Here is a 21,874-nt window from a genome sequence, read left to right on the forward strand (position 1 = left end):
TTGCCCCTGAGCTATCCTCCCAGAAAATCTGGAGGCTTAGTTCCTCAGACAGGAACTTTAACGCGGGAAGGGTAAAAACTGAAAACATAAAAGTATACATGTATCATTGAAACGGATGTCAAACAATGGGGAAATAAAAAAGACTTTCAGGCAAATGGTTTTAAAAAAGATATGTGTTGCGTATTTGTCGTGTCTAAATCTGGGCCTGCACCAAGTTGGAATAGGGGGACATTGAAGCAGGAGTTAGTGTTTCTTTTGGCTGTAGATCTGAAGATTTACTGCCGATTTACCGCGAAACTCGCAATGAAGGCCTCATTTCTTACGTAGCTTGATTTTGTTTTTCCGTCTCAATGTTTTAAAATCATCCTACACTGTGCAAACTTTTTTTCTTTATGTGTATTTAGTGGCATTGACTGATTTAGGTATTATTAAATGCAGGATGTTTGCAATTGCATTTTCCAGTTTCTGTTTCGGTTTATTCATTAGTATCGCGCCGTTCCATAGGCATGAAAGCGCACAATAAAGAAACGAGAACAGACAAACACAGGGAGCGACACAGAAAGAACTCCAGAACTAGAGAGCAAACAGAACCAGTAAGAAGGCAGCCATGTGCAGGCTATGAGATAATATAAACACACCCAACAATGGCTGTATTTAAACATGTGCGTCATAAGCGCCTTCTGAAAAAAGCGAAAAGGAATGCATTTATCTCAGGTCGGATGGGAGGGCTATTCCAAAGGTAAGCAGCCGTTGAGTCAAAGGCCAGTCTTGCAAGCTTGACTCGAGGAATGGACAAGTTACTGTTATCGGAACGCAGTGTCCGAACACAAGCTTTAGGTGTCAGCCTAGATTTTGAGTAAGATGGACATTATCCATATAGGCACGTATGGGCAAGAGAAAGAGATCTAAAGGCAAAGCGCTCTCCTGGCAACCAGTGTAAGGCACGCAAGCCTCTCTAACATGATCCCGGCTGTGAGGTGGGACCCTCGTGTGTGCGTTGCCCCTTTAAGGGGATGTGTTTCTCTGTATGTGTATCGCCCTTTTAAGATGGGCCATGACTGCGTCATGGCCCAAGCTAATAAAAGGAGCCCCTGCAGGCACGTGAGACAGAACGGCTGCAGACTCCATAAGAGGTTGGTCTGAGTCCGTGTCTCATTACTGATGTAGGCTGCAGGCCTACACGTGGAGGCACAGGCCTGCAGGTCCTGTTGCCATGGGACCCCTTTGCCAGGACGGTGGCCTAGGTTCGCATGGTCAGGAGCCTGGCAGGCTGTGCCCCCACCCCGATGGCGCTGGTGTCACATAGTGCCATGGGGCCTGCTGGATGGACATGGCATGCCCCAAACTCCCACAGGCGCTGGGCCTGTTTGGTGCTGTGAGGAAGCAGCACCCCGGGGGCGCCTGCCGGATGGACATGGCAGGCGACCCCCAACATTGGCGACGAGGAAGTCGTCTCTCTGAAAAGGTGAGAGAGAGAGGACTACGAGCCCACTAAGTGCCAGCAATCGTGACGTTCCTCCGGAGTACGGCACCCGGCCCTCACCGCAGTCAGGATTGACCCGCGCCCCACCGCACCTATTACGATGATGGCCCGGGCCACCCTGCGCTGGGGTGCATCCTGCGGTGCCCCGCCGAAAAGGAGGAAAGAAGTGGAGCTGCCACAGCCGCAAAGAGAGTGTCGGCTCTTCGGGTGAGAAAGTGATGCTTCCGTTTACCCCTGCGGCATCCGCCGCAAAATGAAGGAGGAAGGGCCCCTATGTGTGAAGTGCGGTATCGGCCGCACATTGATGGAGGCGGCGTCATGGAGAGGCCGCGTGTGTTTCCCTTCCCCCCACCTGATCTGTAGAGACTGCCCCGCGGTCTCTGCCGAAACTGGAATACGCGGGTCATCACCCGCGAAGGGAGGAGGTATGCCGCCCCTCCCCCAGGAAGAAGAAAGTGCCGGCAGTCAACACTGCACCGAGGCACCCAAGTGGCGTGTTCGCCACGAAGAAGAAGGAGCGCCATCGGCGCTTCCAGGAGCAGAGCCTGCCATGTCCGTGATTGTTCCCCGGCCGTGGCCCTCTGAAAGGGGTGCTCATGCGGCCGGATGACAACTGCCCATAGCCCCGATGCAGCATCCACCGAGACTGCAAATAGAAAGAGAGATGCCCCCGTGCGGAACAAGAAGAGAAGCAGTGCGCCCGCCCCAACTGAGGCCTGAAACATGGAGGGGAGTGACTGGACTGCCACCCACCCCCACCCACCCCCGCCTAAAGCTGGCCCCGTGGGGAGAGAAGTGCCCGCGGCGTCGGCCACGAAGGGGAGGCGCTGCCCCTCCCCCGTCCGGGATCAAGAGAGGTGCGGCTCCCAAGAGGGAAGGAGCGGCATCCGCCGAAATGGGTGGATGTGCCCTGCATGCCTCAGCTCCGGCCGCGGCCCTCTGAAAGGAGGGTGCTCGTGCGGCTGGGGGTGGAGCATGCCTGCCCCCCACCACAGTAAAGGACACTGTGCTACCAAGGGGAACGAGATGAGCGGCTGCAGCCGCGGATGGTGTCAGGCTTTCCAGGAGCACGCCCACTACCATTACAGAACTGTTGCCCCCCCTTTCCCCAATGGAGTCATGCTGAGCGGCATCGGCCGCGAAGAGATGGGCTGTGCCCCCCAGAAGAACCGGATCGCCCGCTGCCCCATGAAAGAACATGGGACCTCCTGCCGGAGTGGAAGTCTTGTGCTGCCCGGGGGTGGAGTAATTGAGCGGCCGATGCCGCCGTCAGAAAAGAGAGTTGGTGAGTGGCATCCGCCGCGAAATGAGTAAGGCTCGCTTGCAAGCCTGCCTGGCTGCAGACCCCGGCATTGTGGGGGGCGTGTGGGGCCTGGGAGGCAGACTGCATGCAAACCCCGGCAGCCAAGGGTGCCCCCGCCCTTGCAGGCGGCAGCAGTGTTTGCTATTGTGCCACTGCCGGAGCCCCGCAAAGATCCACGGGCCCGGCAGTGATATCGAGAGAGGTGCTCCGGCTGGAGCAGTAAGGATGGAAGAAGCGTGCTCCCTGCTCTAGTGGCAATGAAGAAAGTATGGCCCTCTGAAAGCAAGCCAGGCCATGGGGGGCAGGCCACCTAGGGACGTGCTCCGAGCAAAGGGCAGAGGTGTGCCCTCCCCTGCCTGGGGGCGAGGGGAGATATCGAGGGGGTCTCATTGGTTGGGCAGCAGTGCTCCACTACCACACGCATCCTGGACAAACCAATGCCCGCCTGGGCACTTTTTCTCACAAGTGGCCACAACGGTGCCACGGAGGCCAGCCACCCTGACTGCCTGCTTTATTAGGTGACCCCCACCACTGATCCACTGCAATCGCCCTACCTGCCACTCGCCAAGAAAGTGATGACGTGCTCCAGTCGGGAGCAGTACAGCGAGAGCAAGTGTGATCCACAGGCACCGACAGGGAGGGCAGGTTGGGGTGAATCTGATCCATCCAAGGGATATAAGCAACCACCTATTCCACGTCAACACATGCCACAGTGCAGAGTCAATGCACCATATCACAACTCCAAGACCAGGGTACCGGAGCGCACTGCACTCTGCGCATCTACACATCATTACCAGTACACTGCCCACCATGCTGCACGCGATGGACAATGACTCTGCACACCAAAGACTGCCCTCTGAAGTTGTGGTATGGCAGTGACCCGGCACCGACAACGGGATCACCGCGGCCGACGTGGGACCCTCGCCCTCATTCCTCTCAAGGTTCACAGCCATCAGCACTTTTGCACTCTATGTGATGCTCACCCCACCAAAACGGATGAGCAAGTGGTGCTGCCTGCGCAGGGCTGAATAAAGTGAGTGGCCCCAACGCCAAGGAGGCAGCGCTGGGCACGGCCAGGTGATCCGAGGGGGTGACGCCCGCCACGCACTGGGGACGCCAATCCGGCCCGGTATTACCAGTCAGCCAAGGGCTGGTGTTCTGTAACAGCAAAGAGAAGGCCTACCACCACAGAATCGGGCCTCTCCTGGCACGGCCCCCATCGGCACACAGGCCTTACTGCCGGCCCCGGTGGTCGCCCAAACCGCCTGGCACTAATGACACCGGGCACGCGATGCCATAGAAGGGACAAGCTCAATGGGACTTGGGGGAGATACCTGCCGGACCCCTGAGTTCAGTCGACACCTGGGATGTGGCCAATTGACCAGGCAGCCTTGGGCCTTAAAACCAAGAATCAGTGCGTCAGTCGAGAAATGGGTTGCAGCTCATCAGGAATGCTTGTGCGCCCCTTTGTGCCCTGGGAGGGGAAAGATGTGCCAGATTGGGGGAGCATCGTCAACAAAAAATGGGTGAGTGATCCCATGTCACCCTGTGCTCGATCAATGACACCGTGACCTGTCGACAGCACATGGAGCAGCCACGATGCCCTGTGACCGGCGTCTCACTACTCGGCTCTGAACATCGAGTAACTAAGCCGATATGGCCCCTGGTACCCGCTAGGTGCGGCTTTGCTGGCTGTGAACTATATCATCAAGGGATCTGGACTCGGGAAGTGACTCCTGGGTGGACGCTGGTGGGAGATGGACTGGTTCCCTGCTGCCCCGCGATTGCTTAAAAAAATGGACTCAGTAATCTTGTGTCTTGATGCTGTGAACCTGCATAGTAACTACATGTTTTAAGTGGTCTCGGGTGAGGCTATGATCCCGCAGTCGCGGGGTGTGCATGTAATGCCGGCCGCCGCCCATGGCGTTTGTTTGCATGAGTTATCGTTCCGAGCCCCACGTTAATAAAGGGTCTTTGCAAACTGTGGTGGAACTGCCTGTAATCCTCTGGCGGCTCAACTGCACCGAATGTCATCTGTTGAGTGTGTTTGGAACTGGGCTGATATGTTAGGTCCTTCTTTGTGGGAGCACCATGACGTGGCTGGGGCATATCGTATTATTTGCCTACCCCACAAGCTTTCAACCGACTGGCATGTTATTGTTGTGTACCAGGTGGGATGCCTGTATGTTTCAGCACTGTTTGTTGTTTATTATGAAAAAGGAGGAGTGTGAGGTGGGACCCTCGTGTGTGCGTTGCCCCTTTAAGGGGATGTGTTTCTCTGTATGTGTATCGCCCTTTTAAGATGGACCATGACTGCGTCATGGCCCAAGCTAATAAAAGGAGCCCCTGCAGGCACGTGAGACAGAACGGCTGCAGACTCCATAAGAGGTTGGTCTGAGTCCGTGTCTCATTACTGATGTAGGCTGCAGGGTTACACGTGGAGGCACAGGCCTGCAGGTCCTGTTGCCATGTGACCCCCTTGCCAGGACGGTGGCCTAGGTCCGCATGGTCAGGAGCCTGGCAGGCTGTGCCCCCACCCCGATGGCGCTGGTGTCACATAGTGCCATGGGGCCTGCCGGATGGACATGGCAGGCCCCAAACTCCCACAGGCGCTGGGCCTGTTTGGTGCTGTGAGGAAGCAGCACCCTGGGGGCGCCTGCCGGATGGACATGGCAGGCGACCCCCAACACCGGCGCTTGATTTGGTTCACTACTCTAATCACACTATTTTGAAGTGTCTGTAGCTTAGTTATTTTGCCTTTCCTGGAGCAATACAAAGGACTGCCGCAGTAGTCTTTGCTCCAATGATAGCTCAGGCGAGGCAAGAACAATTCTCCTCAGACAAGAAAGGACAAATACGGCACACCAGTTTCAAGAAGTAGGAGGTGGTAGAATATTTGTGTGGGATTTCATTTTGAGGGAGGCATCTAGATAAAGTCCCAGCGGTTCTGGTGGCATTGCACACATTTAGTGCAATGTTGTTCAATAAACATTTTACCAACACAGCATTATTAGTGGGTGATAGGATAATAGAGAGCCAATCATGCTTCGAGAGACAGGCGATATTTAGCCCTCGTTCTTAAACCCGTATGGCCGATGAGGTGTTCCCGCTCACATGGTCAATGATTGGCGGTTTGTCTCTGAAACAGCGAACTCTCCCTTGACAGGTCAATGAATGCACGCTATCCACACCTTATTCTCCACAGACACTGCCTGCCAATCGGGTTTCCTCAATGTGTTACTGTAAGTAATACCTTGCAGCTGAGAATGCTTGTGTGTCTTTTGGGAAGCTTTCAGACAGACATTTCAAAATACTGTGCCAAGTATTCTCCATGGACTTGGCAAAAAGACACTATGTCTCCCTGGCTTTCACTGATCTGTAGTGGATTCCAATTTATAAAAATCATAAATCATGCTCAGGATCTCTAGTAAGTCCCCAGGGCGTCCCATGAGTTTCATATACTGTCAACAATCATCATCAACATATGCCTGGTTCGCCTAATATCAGTCCACTTTTTTTTCCCATGATCAACCCACAAATGTATGAGAATAGGCTTCCAACTAACTCATCACATAAGTGGTTATTTTTGAGTTTTGGCTATCAGATGGTGCTTTAGAGCAACCTGTAAGATGAAACTGTTTAATGGGATTACATATAGGAGGGATATGGGATGTGACAAGGGACACAGACTATGGGTGTTGTTTGGTTATTTACCCACCCACTTACCTCCTCTGCACATGCTAATCAATATGGCCATTGCAACCCACTACCTGTCCCTCACCACACAAAACACATCCACCTGAGATCTCGTTGATATAGCACTTTCATGCAGTAACAACACACTGGGTGGTGTATCAAGCCTGCCTGTGTTATTTCTAAGCAGTCTGCTGAGATATAAAGGCAAATTCCAGATTTACAACGGATCCTGGTGTGATACAAATCTATTAACAAAGCGTGCCTTCAGCCACTTGACGTCTAAGCAATATGTGGTTCCTCACTTCTTTTCATCGTACTTAAGCTTTTTTAAACAATCATTGGCAAAACCAACTCTTTGTACTTTTTTATAGGATGTTGCTAGGCCTTTTCCTGGCACTGACAAGTTATGTCCAGATACTCACACTATTTACCAGATGTTGTCATTTTCATGACTAAGTAATAACATTATGGCAGGGCCTGGTAAATGCCTATTCCAGAGCCAAAACTGATGGTTCTGCAAATGCTTGTTGAGTTCAGCATTGAGACTCCAATACCCCAACCTGGACCATTGAGATCTAGTGGGGTGAGGTGCACTAAAAGGATTAAGATAGCATACGTTTTATGTTTTTCCATTGCAGTGGCCTATTAACCCTATTGGGGATTATGGTATGTTGCAAACAGCATTCCTACATGTGCACTAGGATTGGGGTCACTGCACATGTATTTGCACTCGTGCTGTTGTTACTGTGTATGCAGAGATGACATTCCCAAATCTTCGACCTGCATTTGGGCAAGAGCAACATACCACAATCCTGCAGTATATGCTGACGGTGGCGACTCTCATTCCAAACGTATATTTGATACAGCTTTCATTATAGATGTTATCTAATAATTTTATTCAGGGCTATTATGGAAAAGAAGTAAAAACAGGGAAGTGCTTTAGCAAGAGGGCAAAGCATATACGAATGTGATCATTTCTATTTGTCAATTGTTTCTGACGTCTCCCTTCCTGTTTAACTCATTAGGATCTTTCAAATTTTACAAATATTCAATTGGTTCCCATCCGTGTTCTATTTTTTTTGAGTTGGGGTGGCCTGCCTTTGTCTTGTAAATCTTCTTATAATGCTTGACTCTCATATTTGCTATGATATGGACTTTCTGTATGTTTTTCTTTGTCTCCGTTCTTTCTGTTGTATCCTGCGATGAATAACCACCATTTCATTTATTGTACCATTTAATCAATTTTATAAAAACGACTCCATGTAAGGTTCTATGGAAACCAATAAAAAAGTAACTGATCATAAGTATTCCAGGTTTATAAAATTCGTACTCTTCATATAAAATAATAAAAGAATTTACAAAACCGAAAATTGTAAAATTCTTATCAAGCACGCTTTTCCAAATTTGCATAGTAAAGGTTATCGGTATGGCCCTCATATAGTAAAAAAAAGTTAGAATTGGAATTAGCGCAAATTGTACCTACATTCTCATTCAATGGAGATGGTGCGAAACGTTGTCAAGTGTTGGGCTCTTCTGTTTCTGGGTCTTTTACGATAATTGTCAGACTTCTAAGGAAGACCCTGATGGGCTGATTTACACAACTTCAATGGTGATTTTCAATGGGACTGTAAAGTAGGTGCTATGGCAGAAAAGCTAAAACAGTCAAAGAAGTGCCTATGGTAAAAGGTAACTGCTGAGGAAGAACCCATGGCAGAAGACAGCAGAAGATGAGAGCTTCATGTGACAATCACACTTAGGGCCCGATTCATGGAATTTATTGCACGGTTCAAAGTGACTTTGCACTGCTGAAAAGTGACTTTGCACTACCGACACAAACCCTGATTCATGGAATTGTGCAAAGTGTATTTTTGCAGTGCAAAGTCAGTGGAAACTCATTTTTGCAGTAGAAAATGAACTTTGCACTGCAAAAATACACTTTGCACAGGTCCATGAATCAGGGGTTGTGTTGGCAGTGCAAAGACACTTAACTGTGCAAAAAGTTCCATGAATCGGGTCCTTAGTCAACAGTTTTACCAAACACACGCAGTGTTTTTGTCGAATATATATATGTGTGCACACATACATAGCTGGTATTGAGCTCCTGCAAATTGGCTTAGTAGTATAGGGTAGCTCTATTTTATACAGCGCTGTATGTATAGCATTAGTGCAGATATGCATTTAAGACATAATGGCTGTGACTGTCTCTATGCAATTATGCTGTAAACAAGAGATGTTACTGTACCTCTCTTCAGCAGTCTGAACGTTATATTGGAGTTATGATTTGGGCGGTCCAACTTGCAAATATAATTATATTCTAAATCTTCCTCTTTAACACTCCGAAACTTCAGTTTTCTTGTTATGTACACTTGGTCTTCGGAACAGCTGTAATTACATGGTTGATGGATTATTTCTCGACAGAAGTAGCACAACCATGGCTTAAAATGTTTTTTTGATTAACCCCACAGTCATTTAGATACACTGTTACATATGCGAAAATGTCATAATTGAGGGAGTGAAGTTGCAGTACTTTGAAATATACATTAATGTAATGTATTTTATACACATAGTGTAAAGCCATCAAGCCTTTGTCTTCCTTCCCTTTCCTCCACTTAATATGTACAGTGCCGACCTGAAATACTGCATGGGAACTGTTCACGCCAGAGCATCCCTATCATTTGTATACGTTCTCCCAGGCCCTCTATACCAATCACTATTGGGTGGGCCTTAAAAAGTCACATGGTGCAGCCTGCCTCCATCTAGGATTGGATTTCGATAGTTAACAAGCCTAGGTGGAAAGCCAGCATAAGATAAGTGATCTGCAAGAAATTTACCAGAACTACAATAGTGAGTCCCTTATTTATTTAAATGAACGTAATCTAAAACTTCACCCCCATTACTGCAGCGAGATATTCTTGCCGCCATCGTGGCCCCCTAATTATCAGATGGTGTCACATCCTCTGCACTTTAGCAGTTAACACTTTCATATACATACATTGTGCATAAACATTAATATAAATATACAAGAGAAAACACTTTTACAAAAAAGAGAGTTAGCGTTACTCTAAGAACAAGTAAATCATTTTTTTTTTGCATTATATAGCGCTACAAACCCTCAGGTATCTGAGCGCTGCTTATTATTATTATTATTACCCACGGTGTGTGGTGCTCATTTATCGACCTCGGAAGGATGAAAGGCTGAGCTTGGCCCCACCGGGATTCGAAGCTGCGTTAGCAGGTGGTGCTCATTTATCGACCTCGGAAGGATGAAAGGCTGAGCTTGGCCCCGCCGGGATTCGAACCTGCGTTAGCAGGCTCTGCACGGATGTAAAAAGCTCTACTCCCTGTGCCACTTGACTGGCTGGTACAATTTGTCAAACAGTCGGAATAGCATTACGGAACAAACACTCACTCCATCCCTCTGCACATTCAGCCATGTAACCTGAAATATAAACTCCATACCACTACAAATCCAACTTTAACACTCAATTCAACTATGGGAATGATGCAACCTGCCCTATATCTGTGAGTTTTTATATTTATAGGAGCCGTGTAGAAATGTTGTAGTAGCAAACTTGTATGAAATGTACATCTCCTAAACATACATGAACAGTTCCTATCTAAGATGTGCATTCATTCTGCACACAAGTGAAATATAGCTACATATCTAAACTTAAATATCTATTTAGGTCTACAAAATGCTGTTGTTGGTTTTTTTCTGTTGGAAAATGCCATGTTAAGTGGTGTTCAAAGCTGAAATAAAAAATGTTTTGAACAAATATGAAGCCGTCCATGAGACATTTTGACATGTTCTTTGTAGCAGTGGACACTCCCAAAATTTACTGAGGAAATTTAACGAAAAGTTATTTGGAAAACTTATTTTCTAAAACCCCGTAGACAATTTGTCTTAATCACTACTTTGCTATGAGGTAGCGCTATAGCACTATCCATGTGTCTCTAGCAACACTATAGTTAAGTTTGCATGTAATTTTAAATAGAAACATGTGAAAACATTTTCCTCTGAAATGTTCGAATTTTTCAATGAGAGTTCAGAAAATGTGTCTCAAAACATATATGACCAAATGCCCACGTCAAATTTGGTGAACTTTCAAGTGCAATTTAATGTAACAAAACAATGAGAAAAAGGCATGTTTAGGATTACTGTGAACAATGCGAATAAAAAACAAACAAATGGAAAAATGACCTAATTTATTTCACCAAAAAACGAAAAAACGAAAATTACTTTTAGCTTTTTCTACTTTTTTTAAATAATGCAAGGGGGGGGATACCTACCATTTTCAGTCCAAGAAATTCAGTCATTTCTCCTTAGGTATTTTTGGATTTGTTTTTTTCTGTGGATTCCTAGTTTTAAATACACCCAAAAAAAATCATAAATGATTTTGGGATGGGATGCCTACCACGAAATTGTCAGCTCAGATTTCTGGCATTCACCAACATTTTAGCTAAAACTGATGCACATTGCATGCATTTCGAAAATCAGATCAGGCAAGTTTGGAATTTTTTAAAATCGAAAAATATGATTAAAATGTGAACCTGCACAATACCTCCAAATACAAACAAATGTATGTTTGAGGAGTATGGATGTGCAATAACACACAAACACACACGCACACTGGACAAAACATTAAAAAAAAAAACATGCTAATGGTATGAAAGCCCTCCCTTTCCACACATGTTCAGGATAATATTAACACATGCTGGAGAGACACACAAATGCACAACTCAGATATCTATGGATTTACCAATGGACCTGAATCACAACAAACACATGGATATGTCTTGATATGACAAAACAAAAGAGGTGATGACTGGAAGGTTTAGAATTAATATTAACCTCTGGCATTGCTCTGGGCAACCCTTCAGACCATCATTCTTCATCTGCCAAGCCATTACAAAAGGGGAAAGGCCATATGCAAATCAGGCTTGGTCCCACCCCAAAAGGGGCCGTACACCCAAACTGCTTGGTCACATCCCTTCTGCAGGAGACCACACGCATCCCCAAAAATGTTTCGGACTTGTTGGGCCTCATCAGTGAGAAGTAGCTTGGGTCTCTAGACCCAGTAGGTATGGGACTCATGTCTGGGCCTACTCGTCCCACTCGGGGTGACTACAGCACAACAAAAGAGGTGATGACAGGAAGGTTTATAATCAATTCCAACCTCTGGCATTGCTCTGGGCAGCCATCCAGACCATCGTTCTTCAACTGCCAGGCCATTACAAAAGGGGAAAGACCATGTGCAAATCAGGCTTGGTCCCACCCCAAAAGGGGCTGTGCAGCCCAAACTGCTTGGTCACTTCCCTTCTGCATGAGACCACAAGCATCCCTAAACATGTTTCAGCTTTGTTGGGCCTCATCAGTGATGTGGCCACGAAGCACACACCACATCCTCAAAAACATTCATACGACACCACAATCAGGAAAACTCCAAAGGTACTGCTGACATGGATTCACCACCATAATATCTGCAGACATGGCTGAAGATATGATTAAGGCCTGCAAATTGCATACACGCACACACATACGCAATCGGGTATTTCTAGGTTTGTTAGGGCAAGCCACAAATTCCTGCATAAAAAGCGTGGACCTGTTTTTATTGTGGAAACAAGTGAGCTCTCTGTGTCCTATGTGGTACTTGAGGATGTACTTGACTCAGAACCTAACTGTGAGGACATAAATATGACCTCCGTCAGATAGGAAAACACAGGTCTTGTGTATGCGAATGTTCCTGGTGCAGTTTATTCTTCAATACCCATCGCTACCCGTCGCTATGCCGGGTCTGGAGAGTATGCCACTTACAATTATGAGGTCAGTATATATGAGTCATGCCAACATTTGTTTTACTTGTAGTCTTTAAGTACAACTCCACAGAGGGATAGAATGCCATGCACAAAAACCACTCACCCGAACACATTTTTACATAAATTACAATTACTACCTATAAAACATGACCTCTACAAACCTTGGCAATGCCATCATAAAATAACTGCTCCTTGACCACTGCCATGTGTTGGGTGTCCTGACCCACGTTTGAGCTATCATGCTGCAACATTTGGTGCTGTGGGCTTAGAAAATCCAAGATGGCCAAGAAGCCCACATGTACGCCAGAATAGGAAAACTGTGCAGTACTGGCATGGAAAACATCATGATGGCCAGAACTTCCCAGAAAATGCACAGGGAAATGCATGAAGAATAGACTGCCACCCATTGTTGCCTAGGTTGTGAGCACAGGAGGGCACTGCCTAAAACCACCATTGGGCTACCCACACAGTAGCCTGAAACCATTGGGAATGGCAATGCTGATTGCCAAAAGCAACCTAGAACTGTGGGGAATTAATTTTCTTAAATCCCAATAATGGTTGCATTACCAGTACTCACCACTATCAGAAAGCCAGCGTTTTAAAACCACCAGACTTTTGTGTAAAACTGAACAAATGAAACAAAACCAGACCAAGGAAAGACTTGCTAAGAGGTGGATACAATGTAAAACTATACTCTGAAATGACTTGAAGGAAGTAATTATTTAATGTGTATGTAAAAATCGTAATAGACTTAAACTGGGGGACAAAAAGTGACATTTAGCTGAAACCTGGCTTAATGAAACTGAATTCTGCCTGACATCTACCCCCACAGGAGTTAAAACCTGCTCAGCCAATCTTCCCCTTGCCAAAAGGAGTTGTCACCTCTCTGATTAGATTAGGCGTGGAGCAGCTACAGGGAGTTGAACAAAGGCCTGTCCTGGGCCCAGGCAGATGGTTTATTAGGGGGGTCGTAAATGGCTTCCTTTTGAACAAAGCCCTTCCTTGACTCAGGCAGAAGTTATATTGGGGCCGTAGTAAAAGTGGCTTCCTCTTGGCAGAAACGGGGAGGGGCAGCCCCCTCTGAGGACAGGCTGAGCTTAAAGAAAGTGGATAGACAGGTTTCTCCACCATGTGACCTGGGAAGACACACCCCTGTTGGCCAGAATATGATTTTAAGAAAGATGTATAACTCATGGTGCGGACTTGTCAAAATTAGCTAAATGATACCATAATTCTTGTGATTTTTCTGCCCACATTTTAAGAGGTTTTAGGACCCGGTGGTATGATCTGGGGGGTTGCTAGTGGAAAATAGGGTTTCACTCCAAATGTCTGCATGTTAAAAATCTGACGCTTCATCAATTAATGTCCACACTCCTTGCGCACATGTGTGTACATTTGGGTAAATGTCCGATATTGCAAAACCAGTTAAAAAGTGCAAAATGTTGCCATTTCTGAATGCAAGCCCCAAGGAAGAGCAGAGTTTGAACAGAGTATACCTCATGTGATATGTGATGGGTGCATGTAATTTTAAACAACTGTGTATCTGTGCAATATGTATTTGAATCAAATATAGATTTGTGGGCAAACTGACCAGGGGAGGATCCTCTGACCCATAAAACCTACAGCGTCACTCTGACTCACATTTCCTTCCCCCAATCATGGGAGAGGGGAGAATTGGGCCAATGACAAGTAGAGAGGGGCAGGCTTAGCTAGGCCCAGGCACACACCCATTTTCAAAACACATAAAAAGAGACTGCTGGGACAGGTAGAGACAGTCAATTCCATTTGCTGCGGAGCATGCTGACCGACGACTTCACATCCAGAGATCCAGACTTCAAATCCATCAATCTCCAAAGACCAGAACTTTACTTCAGAACTTAAGGCAAGGGCCTAAACCCACAAACTGAGAACTCTTCTCAGCAGGCCTCAGCATCCTCAAAATCATTTGCAGACTATTCACAGCCGGGCTGAGCTGTTGATTCTGGCCCGAAACCCTGCGCCAGAAAGATCCAGAAGCAGTGCTGTACCCAGAGAAAGCAGAGCAGTATCCAGAACCAGAGGCCAGAGATCCAGAGTGACCCAGACCGCTGTTAGCAGAACCAGAGAGCTGACCCAGATCACTGTGAAGTGCCGAGACCAGAACCGGAGTCCAGTCCAAAACCTGACCAGATCGGTGGCGAGGCCTATTTCAAAAATATATTGTGAGTACCTGTGCAGAACCAATCTCTTAGTTAAAATAATCTAATCCAAACTATTTTAATCTAACCAGAACTGCCTCCTAGAAGTTGTCACTTGTCATTTTGTAAAGCTGCACCACTGTCACTTGTCAATTCTGAAGCTGCAAGCTGTCACCTGTCATTTTGAGTTTGCTTTAAATCCGAAAAACTACCTTTATTTAATCGTCCGTATCTCTGGAACCGTTTGGGCTAGGAACTTGGTTTAACTTTCCTCTGAAAGCTTAGAATCTTACCTTTCCAACAAGCCTAGAACCGCAATCACGATTCCCGCACTTGCGAATTTTACCGCGATTTGCGATTTGGTTAAAAATCCAGCCACGTGTAACCATCAGCAGTCATTTCTTTCCTTGCTAAAAATTTGTTTGCCTCTTAATCACCATCTCTGAATCATTGCTAAAGTGAGCCTGCACTCATCGCTAGTATCTCTCACTCACCCTGAACCTCCTAAAGGGAATTAAAAGCATTTTCAGCATATTTCTCACTTCATTGCCACCACATTCAAAGCACTTGGGCCTGTGTTTTAAAACTCATACCAGTTTTCTCTAAGCTTGCTGGGGGGGAACTGAATTTCGTATTGTATTTGATTGCATTGCTGAGAACTGTGTGCTCCTCTTTCCATCTACTTCCATGTCTTACATTGCATAGGGGAGGGGGGTGAATTGCCAGAGAAAAAGTGATTATATTATCTTTTGCTAAAATCATATCAAGTATTTCTGTACTGCATTTTATTCCTCATTGCTTTTCCCTTGAAATCATAAAGTAGTTTTGCTACTTTATCCATCCTATACTAACTCCTCATTGATTGTAAAGAAGTGTGCTAGTGCCAGATTACCCATTGTTGATCAACATCATATGTCTAAGTGTACTATCAGATATTAATTTATTATAAAGTGTGATATATATATATTGTTTAAATTCTCAAATAAACCTTTTAAAACTTGCAAAACAGAACTACTTCTTGGCTCAGTGGGGACAGGGGGATTCCAAGAGAGGGGTGTTATATAGGGGTAGTCATCCAGAACTCATGAACTGGACATAAAGATATATCAATAAGGGTTTCCATTCAGTATCCCAGACTAGGCATTGACTTAGCTGTAGTGTTGAATTGAATCCTCTTGCACATGCACTGCGCAATGCTCATATTGCCATATATGCCAACACAGCTGACTTAAATGTAAATAAACTTTGAAATGGATTTGAAGAACGAAAAATAACCATCATCATCATTTCTTTAGGAAAACTAAGATACACCTTAACAACTGAAAGATTTATATATTACACCAAATGTTCAGGGACATGACCATACAGTGAGATATCATGGGCAGTGCATGGTAGTGCTTGAGTTACTTGACAATGACGGTGACACAGTTATGGTTGTTAAAGAAACCATTGCCAGCCATTTATTTTTGCTGTGCTGCAATCATAACATCAGTTTACATATATGAGTCACAGAATTGTAGTGATCATCGGTTTTTATTAAGCCAAATGTATACAAAAGGTACCTGTAACCTGAGTTCTTTCCCTGGATATAGTGCCATTGCAATTAACCGTCGTGTCCATGAACTGGTCACCTGGCCACCCTCTGAGCTTGTGCCTAGGTCCCTACATGTCCAGTTGCACCTCACACTGCCTCTTGGCTCCCCCAGCACTTGTGGACTATATCTGTAACCCTACAGTCCCATCTCTCTGTGCTTAAGAGCCACCCGTTGGCTGCACTTTCGTTTATCTGCACTGAACCACTAGCTGGCTGCTAATTTGATTACCTGCACTTCTCCACCACCCCTCGCGCACTCCACTTTGGCACTTCTCTCCATCCACGTCCCTGTACTTGCCCGATCTGAATGACACACGGTCTAGTAAGATCATTGTTTTGTTCTCCCTCTGTTCCACCCCCTTGTCTTTTCGCGCCTAGAAACACTTGTGCACAAGCGTGTTATAAATGCCATATCATATTAAAACCATGCCATTTGCCACCATGAACACAGCCACGTTGCCCACTGGGTATGTCCTATGACCATTACCCGAGGACACACTGCGCAAGGCATAGAAAACATACCCCTTGTGCCCAATGGGCATGGCCTGCAGTCATGCCCATTGAACGATATGCCTGGGTCATGGCTTTGGTTGTTTATTTTTACATTTACCAGGCCATAGACAAAAGCCCTACATCAGGACATTGTGGGTGTTTTTGGCCTGCCCAGGGCATGGCCAAGGAACATATTTTTCAGCTTGGCCTCAGCCAATCACATTTCTGTATTTTAATAATTTAGTGCCCAGGAACCTGAATCTGACCAGAGTGTGATCCATTCTAGTTCGAAACATCTGACTTTAAAGAGCCAGTGACAGGTGCAGTGGGGTCGGACCCCCATGTTCTGTATAGTTCAAGGGAATTATTTTTCTTTCATGTTTGGTGGCCATGAAAGAGAGACTGGACTTGCAGAATCTAAGGGTGGGGGGCGGGGTGAAGTTTAAGGCAGCAGGGAGGGCTTCATTTCTGTCACTCATGTTGTGAGCTGCCTGTGCTCACAAAAGACCCCGCAAGCAATGGATTAGCCGGAAAAGGTCATGCAACTGACACCCTTGCATTCCCTTTTTTTTCTAGGCTAAACACAATACTTTAAAGTGTTGTTTTGAACATTTAGTCCCTCATTACAAGTGAGCGGGTCTGGAAATAGAGGAGCTGGTAAAAAGTTAATGGCACCTTTTCCGGAACGGCTCACTGCGTGTCTGCCTGTAGGGGCACAGAACTCCCAGCAGGCCTGACCTGCTGGGATTTCAGGCCCCTACCGACAGGCTTTTCACTGAAGCACCGGCACCATTACTAACGATGCTGGTGCTTCAGGTTTTCTATTGGACTCCATGGGAATGGCAAATAACCGTGCCGCCACCGCCAGTGATATCCTGGTAGCACCGGGATGTCAGGCGGCAGTAACAGTGTTACGGGGTTGCTGGTAACCCGCCTCCTACCAGCAGGTTTTTCCAGCAAACTTGTAATGAGGCCCTTAGACTTTCCAAACATTTTCACCTCCTTTATCCACCCTGGCAGAGCAGACCTGACCTGTGTCAGCTAGACTCTAAATGCACACAACTGAAGAATCTCGTTGTGACATGGCTCAGCATAACACACATATGCTGCCCTCTCAAGGATACATCTTTTAAATGATAGTTTTAAATGTAAACAGAAATGTAGCGATGCACCACCAGCATATTCGTATTTATAGGATATCTGAAGTATACAGCAGACACTGAAGGTGTGTGCACATGTAATTTTTTGTAATCCATCTCTTCATAAAGCCCACCAGTACACTCACGGGCGGCTCTTCATTTCTTCCACTCTCTTATGTTTGTTTATGTTTATGTTTATTCATTTATATTGAATACAATACTCTCCTACAACCCATTCCAGAATCCCATTTGAACTCACACATTCTACCCATGGCACGAATCAACACACTGCAAGAACACTACATTATCAATATGATAACTCTACCCTTAAAACATTACACAACTCTTCATGCCACATAACAATGTCTTTGCTGTATCTTTACTTTACACAGTTTCAGCATGAGTCACCAATTAAACGAAGAGGTCATATGCAACCTTACATCAACTATAGGGTTTTGAGTTCACAATTAAAATACAGTCGGCACTTGTACCAGTGGTAGTTGGGCATGTATTAGAGAGATCATGGTTGACACAGAGAAGCTTTCAAAGCAATAGAAAGGACACTGGCTTTTAGGTCCTGTGAGAGAGCTGTCTTCCTCTACATATACAGTTTACAAGTGCACAACCTAAGAGGCTCAAGGTTAACTGTCAGGTCTTGCTAGGAAATACACAGGCCCAGCAGCCTCTGTTTCATAAATGCTCACCTCATAACATGCACGAACACAAAAATATAGGTACAAAGATGTAGTATAGACTGGGAAGGCCTGCATCTCTAGTCTAAGCTTTTCACACAAACGGTTTTCAAGCTAGACATATTCTGCCACTCTAATCTCGTGTTCAGATGAAGTTGCATTAGCACTAGAAAAACAACATGCTATTTGTGGATGTTATCCAGAGGGCCTCATTACAAGTTTGCCAGTCCAAAAACAAGGGTGCCAGTAAGCTCACCGATACCCTTGTTTCCAGACCAGCAAACGATGTATTTGTCTGCCGTTGCTGCTGCGCCCGACAGGTCTGACCCTGCCGGGCACAGCGGCCACAAGTAGGCAGACCCTTCACTGAAACACCAGCACCGTTAACAAGGGTGTGACTCTACCGAGTCCTCACTGCCATAGAGTGAATGGGGACTTAGATTTTACTGGTGCCTGACTTCCCGGACCGCTGGACTTGTAATCTCCTGGTGGCACCGGGAACTCAGGCACCGGTAACATTTTACGAGTCCGGGGGCAACCCGCTGTTAGCAGGGTTACCGCCAGACTCGTAATGAGGCCCAGAGTTGCACACTGTCCAATACCCTATATCCCATGGTATAAGTCTATTGGGCCATGCACCTAGTCTGCTGTGCGTCAATTGAAGCCATCACATGCACCGTGCCCCATACCAGCATTCCACTCCGTAGTGATGATGCCAAGTAAAGTCTTGATTCTTGTAATTTAGGTGCGGGAAAACCACAGCTGGCATCAAAGTGAAGCAACAGGAGTATCTCAATACTTTAATGTAGCATTGGATACGCCACCACAATGATTTTGTGGTCTCTCCCAGGCCTGTTCATGGGAAGAGCCATACCTTGTGCCTGGGTGGGACAATATTTGATGCTTTGGTCTGTATTCAAGTGTTGTTTCTCTTTCTGTTTGTGTAAGTAAATTGTCACCGTCAGTGTATATATGATTTACAGCGTATTCCACAGGTGAGGCCTTTCTGGACACCACACAATGGCGTGCTCTGGAATGTGCTTTGCCATTGGGAGCTTCAGCTTCACAATCAGAGGGAATACCCAGAAAGCATCCATACATAAAGTTGGCCAGTAGCCCTATTGCTATACAGCAGGATGACACACATGGGCACTCCTACATTTGGTGTCCACGTATGACTGTATGCCTGACCACATGAGTTCTCCTAAATAGGTAATTAGACATTGCTTGCAATGACACTGGTTGATGCAGTGCGATTTTAGTCGATGACGTGACGTGACTTTTGAGGAAATCATCTACATCGAATCCGTATCTCGTAGACTTTGCTGTAGCTAAATGTCAATGAAACACCAGGAGACTGGTAGCTCCACTTACTTGTTCAGAGTTTCACATGGGGTTTCAGTTTTTTCTTCACACAAATCCATAAACTCCTTCTCCTCGGGGTGTGTTACTTTCATTTTCAGCCAGTAGAGCAATGTGTGCTCGGTACAATTTTCTGACTTTAAGAAACCAATGAAGGCTGTGCAGCTCAGCTCAATCGCTTTTCCTGGAAACATTAGAAATAATTGAAAGGTTTAGCTGAATGGCATGAAGAGGTGGTAAGGTGACTTATACATCTGAACGAAGGTCACAATGCTTTAGGCGGACTTAACACAACATTAAAGTCCATTAATTTTTCATAACCAAGAAAGCAAGGTCGAATAACTGGTAATGATGGGTAAAAGTGCTAGCTTTTTAGATGAACAAGAGTTCATCTTCAGCCATAATAGTTCCCATCAGAAATAGTTGTGTAAAAGTTAAGGTACATTTTATGGGAATAAATAAAGACTTTCAGGACTTTAATAAACAAGCATTGACAATGCCAAATGTTTTGTTATTGCTTAAGAAACTCTATGGCTGAAGGAGAACCAACACAGGAGGGGCATGTAGTGTCCAGTCAATTCCCCGTCTCCACCTAGCACCCTTTTGTCATTCAGTTAGATGCAACTCCCCATGTATCAATACCAATCTCTCTGACCCCTCAACAAAAGTGCCCCCAATAATCCAAAAGTTATGGCTACCTATGAGCTAATACTAATGGTGCCATTAAAGGGCCACCTAATAGTCACAGCCATGCAGCCCTAGCAAGGGTTGCCCTGAATGGCCACTCGTATGCAGCCTGACTAGATGGTTGCAGAGTACACCCACAGACTGCAATCACGTTAGACAGTAAGCGCACGTATTGTGCACAGTTGCAGATAAGGTAAGACATGGCTCATTCGTCCAGTTGAACTACTACTCCTGGAATGCGATGTTGCCACCGCAGTCCCAGGTGAGCTCACCTGATAATTGATGACATGGGATCGAATAGGCCAGGATGCCACACATTGCCTCCCAAGCAACATCATCACAACGTTGAACTCTCTTATATCAGCAGTTCTATCGATACAACCTCAATTAAGATATTAGAGTATGAATCCTGCACAGCATGGAGTGGGAGGACAGGCAGGATTCCTCCGCTACGATAACCAAGAGTGTGAGAGAACAGGGAGGATGCACTGCCAGCTCTCCTCCACTCCCAGGAAATGAAACATACTAGTACTTTAGGAAGTGTGTTTTTTTTTCCGAAAGGATAATTGCATTCTGATTGCAATTGAGTAATACAATTGCGGCAAAAAATGTTGCAGTAAAAAAAAAAATCGTGGCAAAAAGCCGTCATTTGACCTGGGAAAGGTGTACCCCATTGAACCATTTAAGGGGAGCGGGAGTTGCTTGCAGGGGTGTCCCCGCGCCCCTTAAATGATATAATGGGTCCGAGGCTTGCGGGGGTGTCCCCTGCATACTTTACATGATTGTGGCGGCAAAACCATATTATTTTTGCCGCAATATTTTGAATTCACAGCCATTTTTGGCGCAATTTTAAGACATTGAAACATTGAGATATGTTATTCTATGTTATGTTGACATATACTGCACACTACTACCAGCAACTGGGGCGGTCTTCATATGGGCAATTCCCTTTCTCTTCTGTTGGCAACTTACAAAAGGCCCTAGGCACTGGAAGTATGAAGGGTGGGAGCGTAACATATCGTATCTCGGCAGGACCAATCGCCTTGTAGACTGTAGTCATGTTTAAGAGGGCGATTTTTTATAATCACAGTTGCAGACACCACCACACTTAGGTCATGTGTTTGTTCAGCCAAACCGCCACTCCTGGAATGAGGCAATGTCCCTTTCTTGCAAGCTGGCCTTATCCATTAGCGATGATATGGAATGGAATGACGAAGGATGCCACAACTGTTCTAAAGCGCCTGCTATGAGCCAAAACAACTGGTGGCACTAAATTGCCTACAGTGCACCCAAATGAAATTATTCAGCACTACCTGTACACCAATACTATGTATCCTGAAGAGGTGCTAAATGTATACCTGATCAAAATCCAAGACCACCTGCTGACTTGTTCTGCACCCACAATGGCACCACTCTTTATACACCTTATAAT

At 45.9% G+C, this 21,874-nt stretch overlaps 1 protein-coding gene across 1 annotated transcript in view; it reads right to left on the reverse strand.

Annotated features, from left to right (window-relative positions):
• The window catches only part of LOC138526001 (interleukin-18 receptor 1-like), a 181,283-nt gene that overhangs the window by 120,970 nt on the left and 38,439 nt on the right, over nucleotides 1–21,874 (reverse strand). Inside the window, exon 4 of the mRNA XM_069636291.1 lies at nucleotides 19,768–19,939. Coding sequence (XP_069492392.1) covers nucleotides 19,768–19,939 — 172 coding nt within the window. The remainder of the gene's footprint in view (nucleotides 1–19,767; nucleotides 19,940–21,874) is intronic.

This window comes from Ambystoma mexicanum, chromosome 7p (genome assembly GCF_040938575.1).
Source record: "Ambystoma mexicanum isolate Mex_15411 chromosome 7p, UKY_AmexF1_1, whole genome shotgun sequence".
Classification (NCBI taxonomy): domain Eukaryota; kingdom Metazoa; phylum Chordata; class Amphibia; order Caudata; family Ambystomatidae; genus Ambystoma; species Ambystoma mexicanum.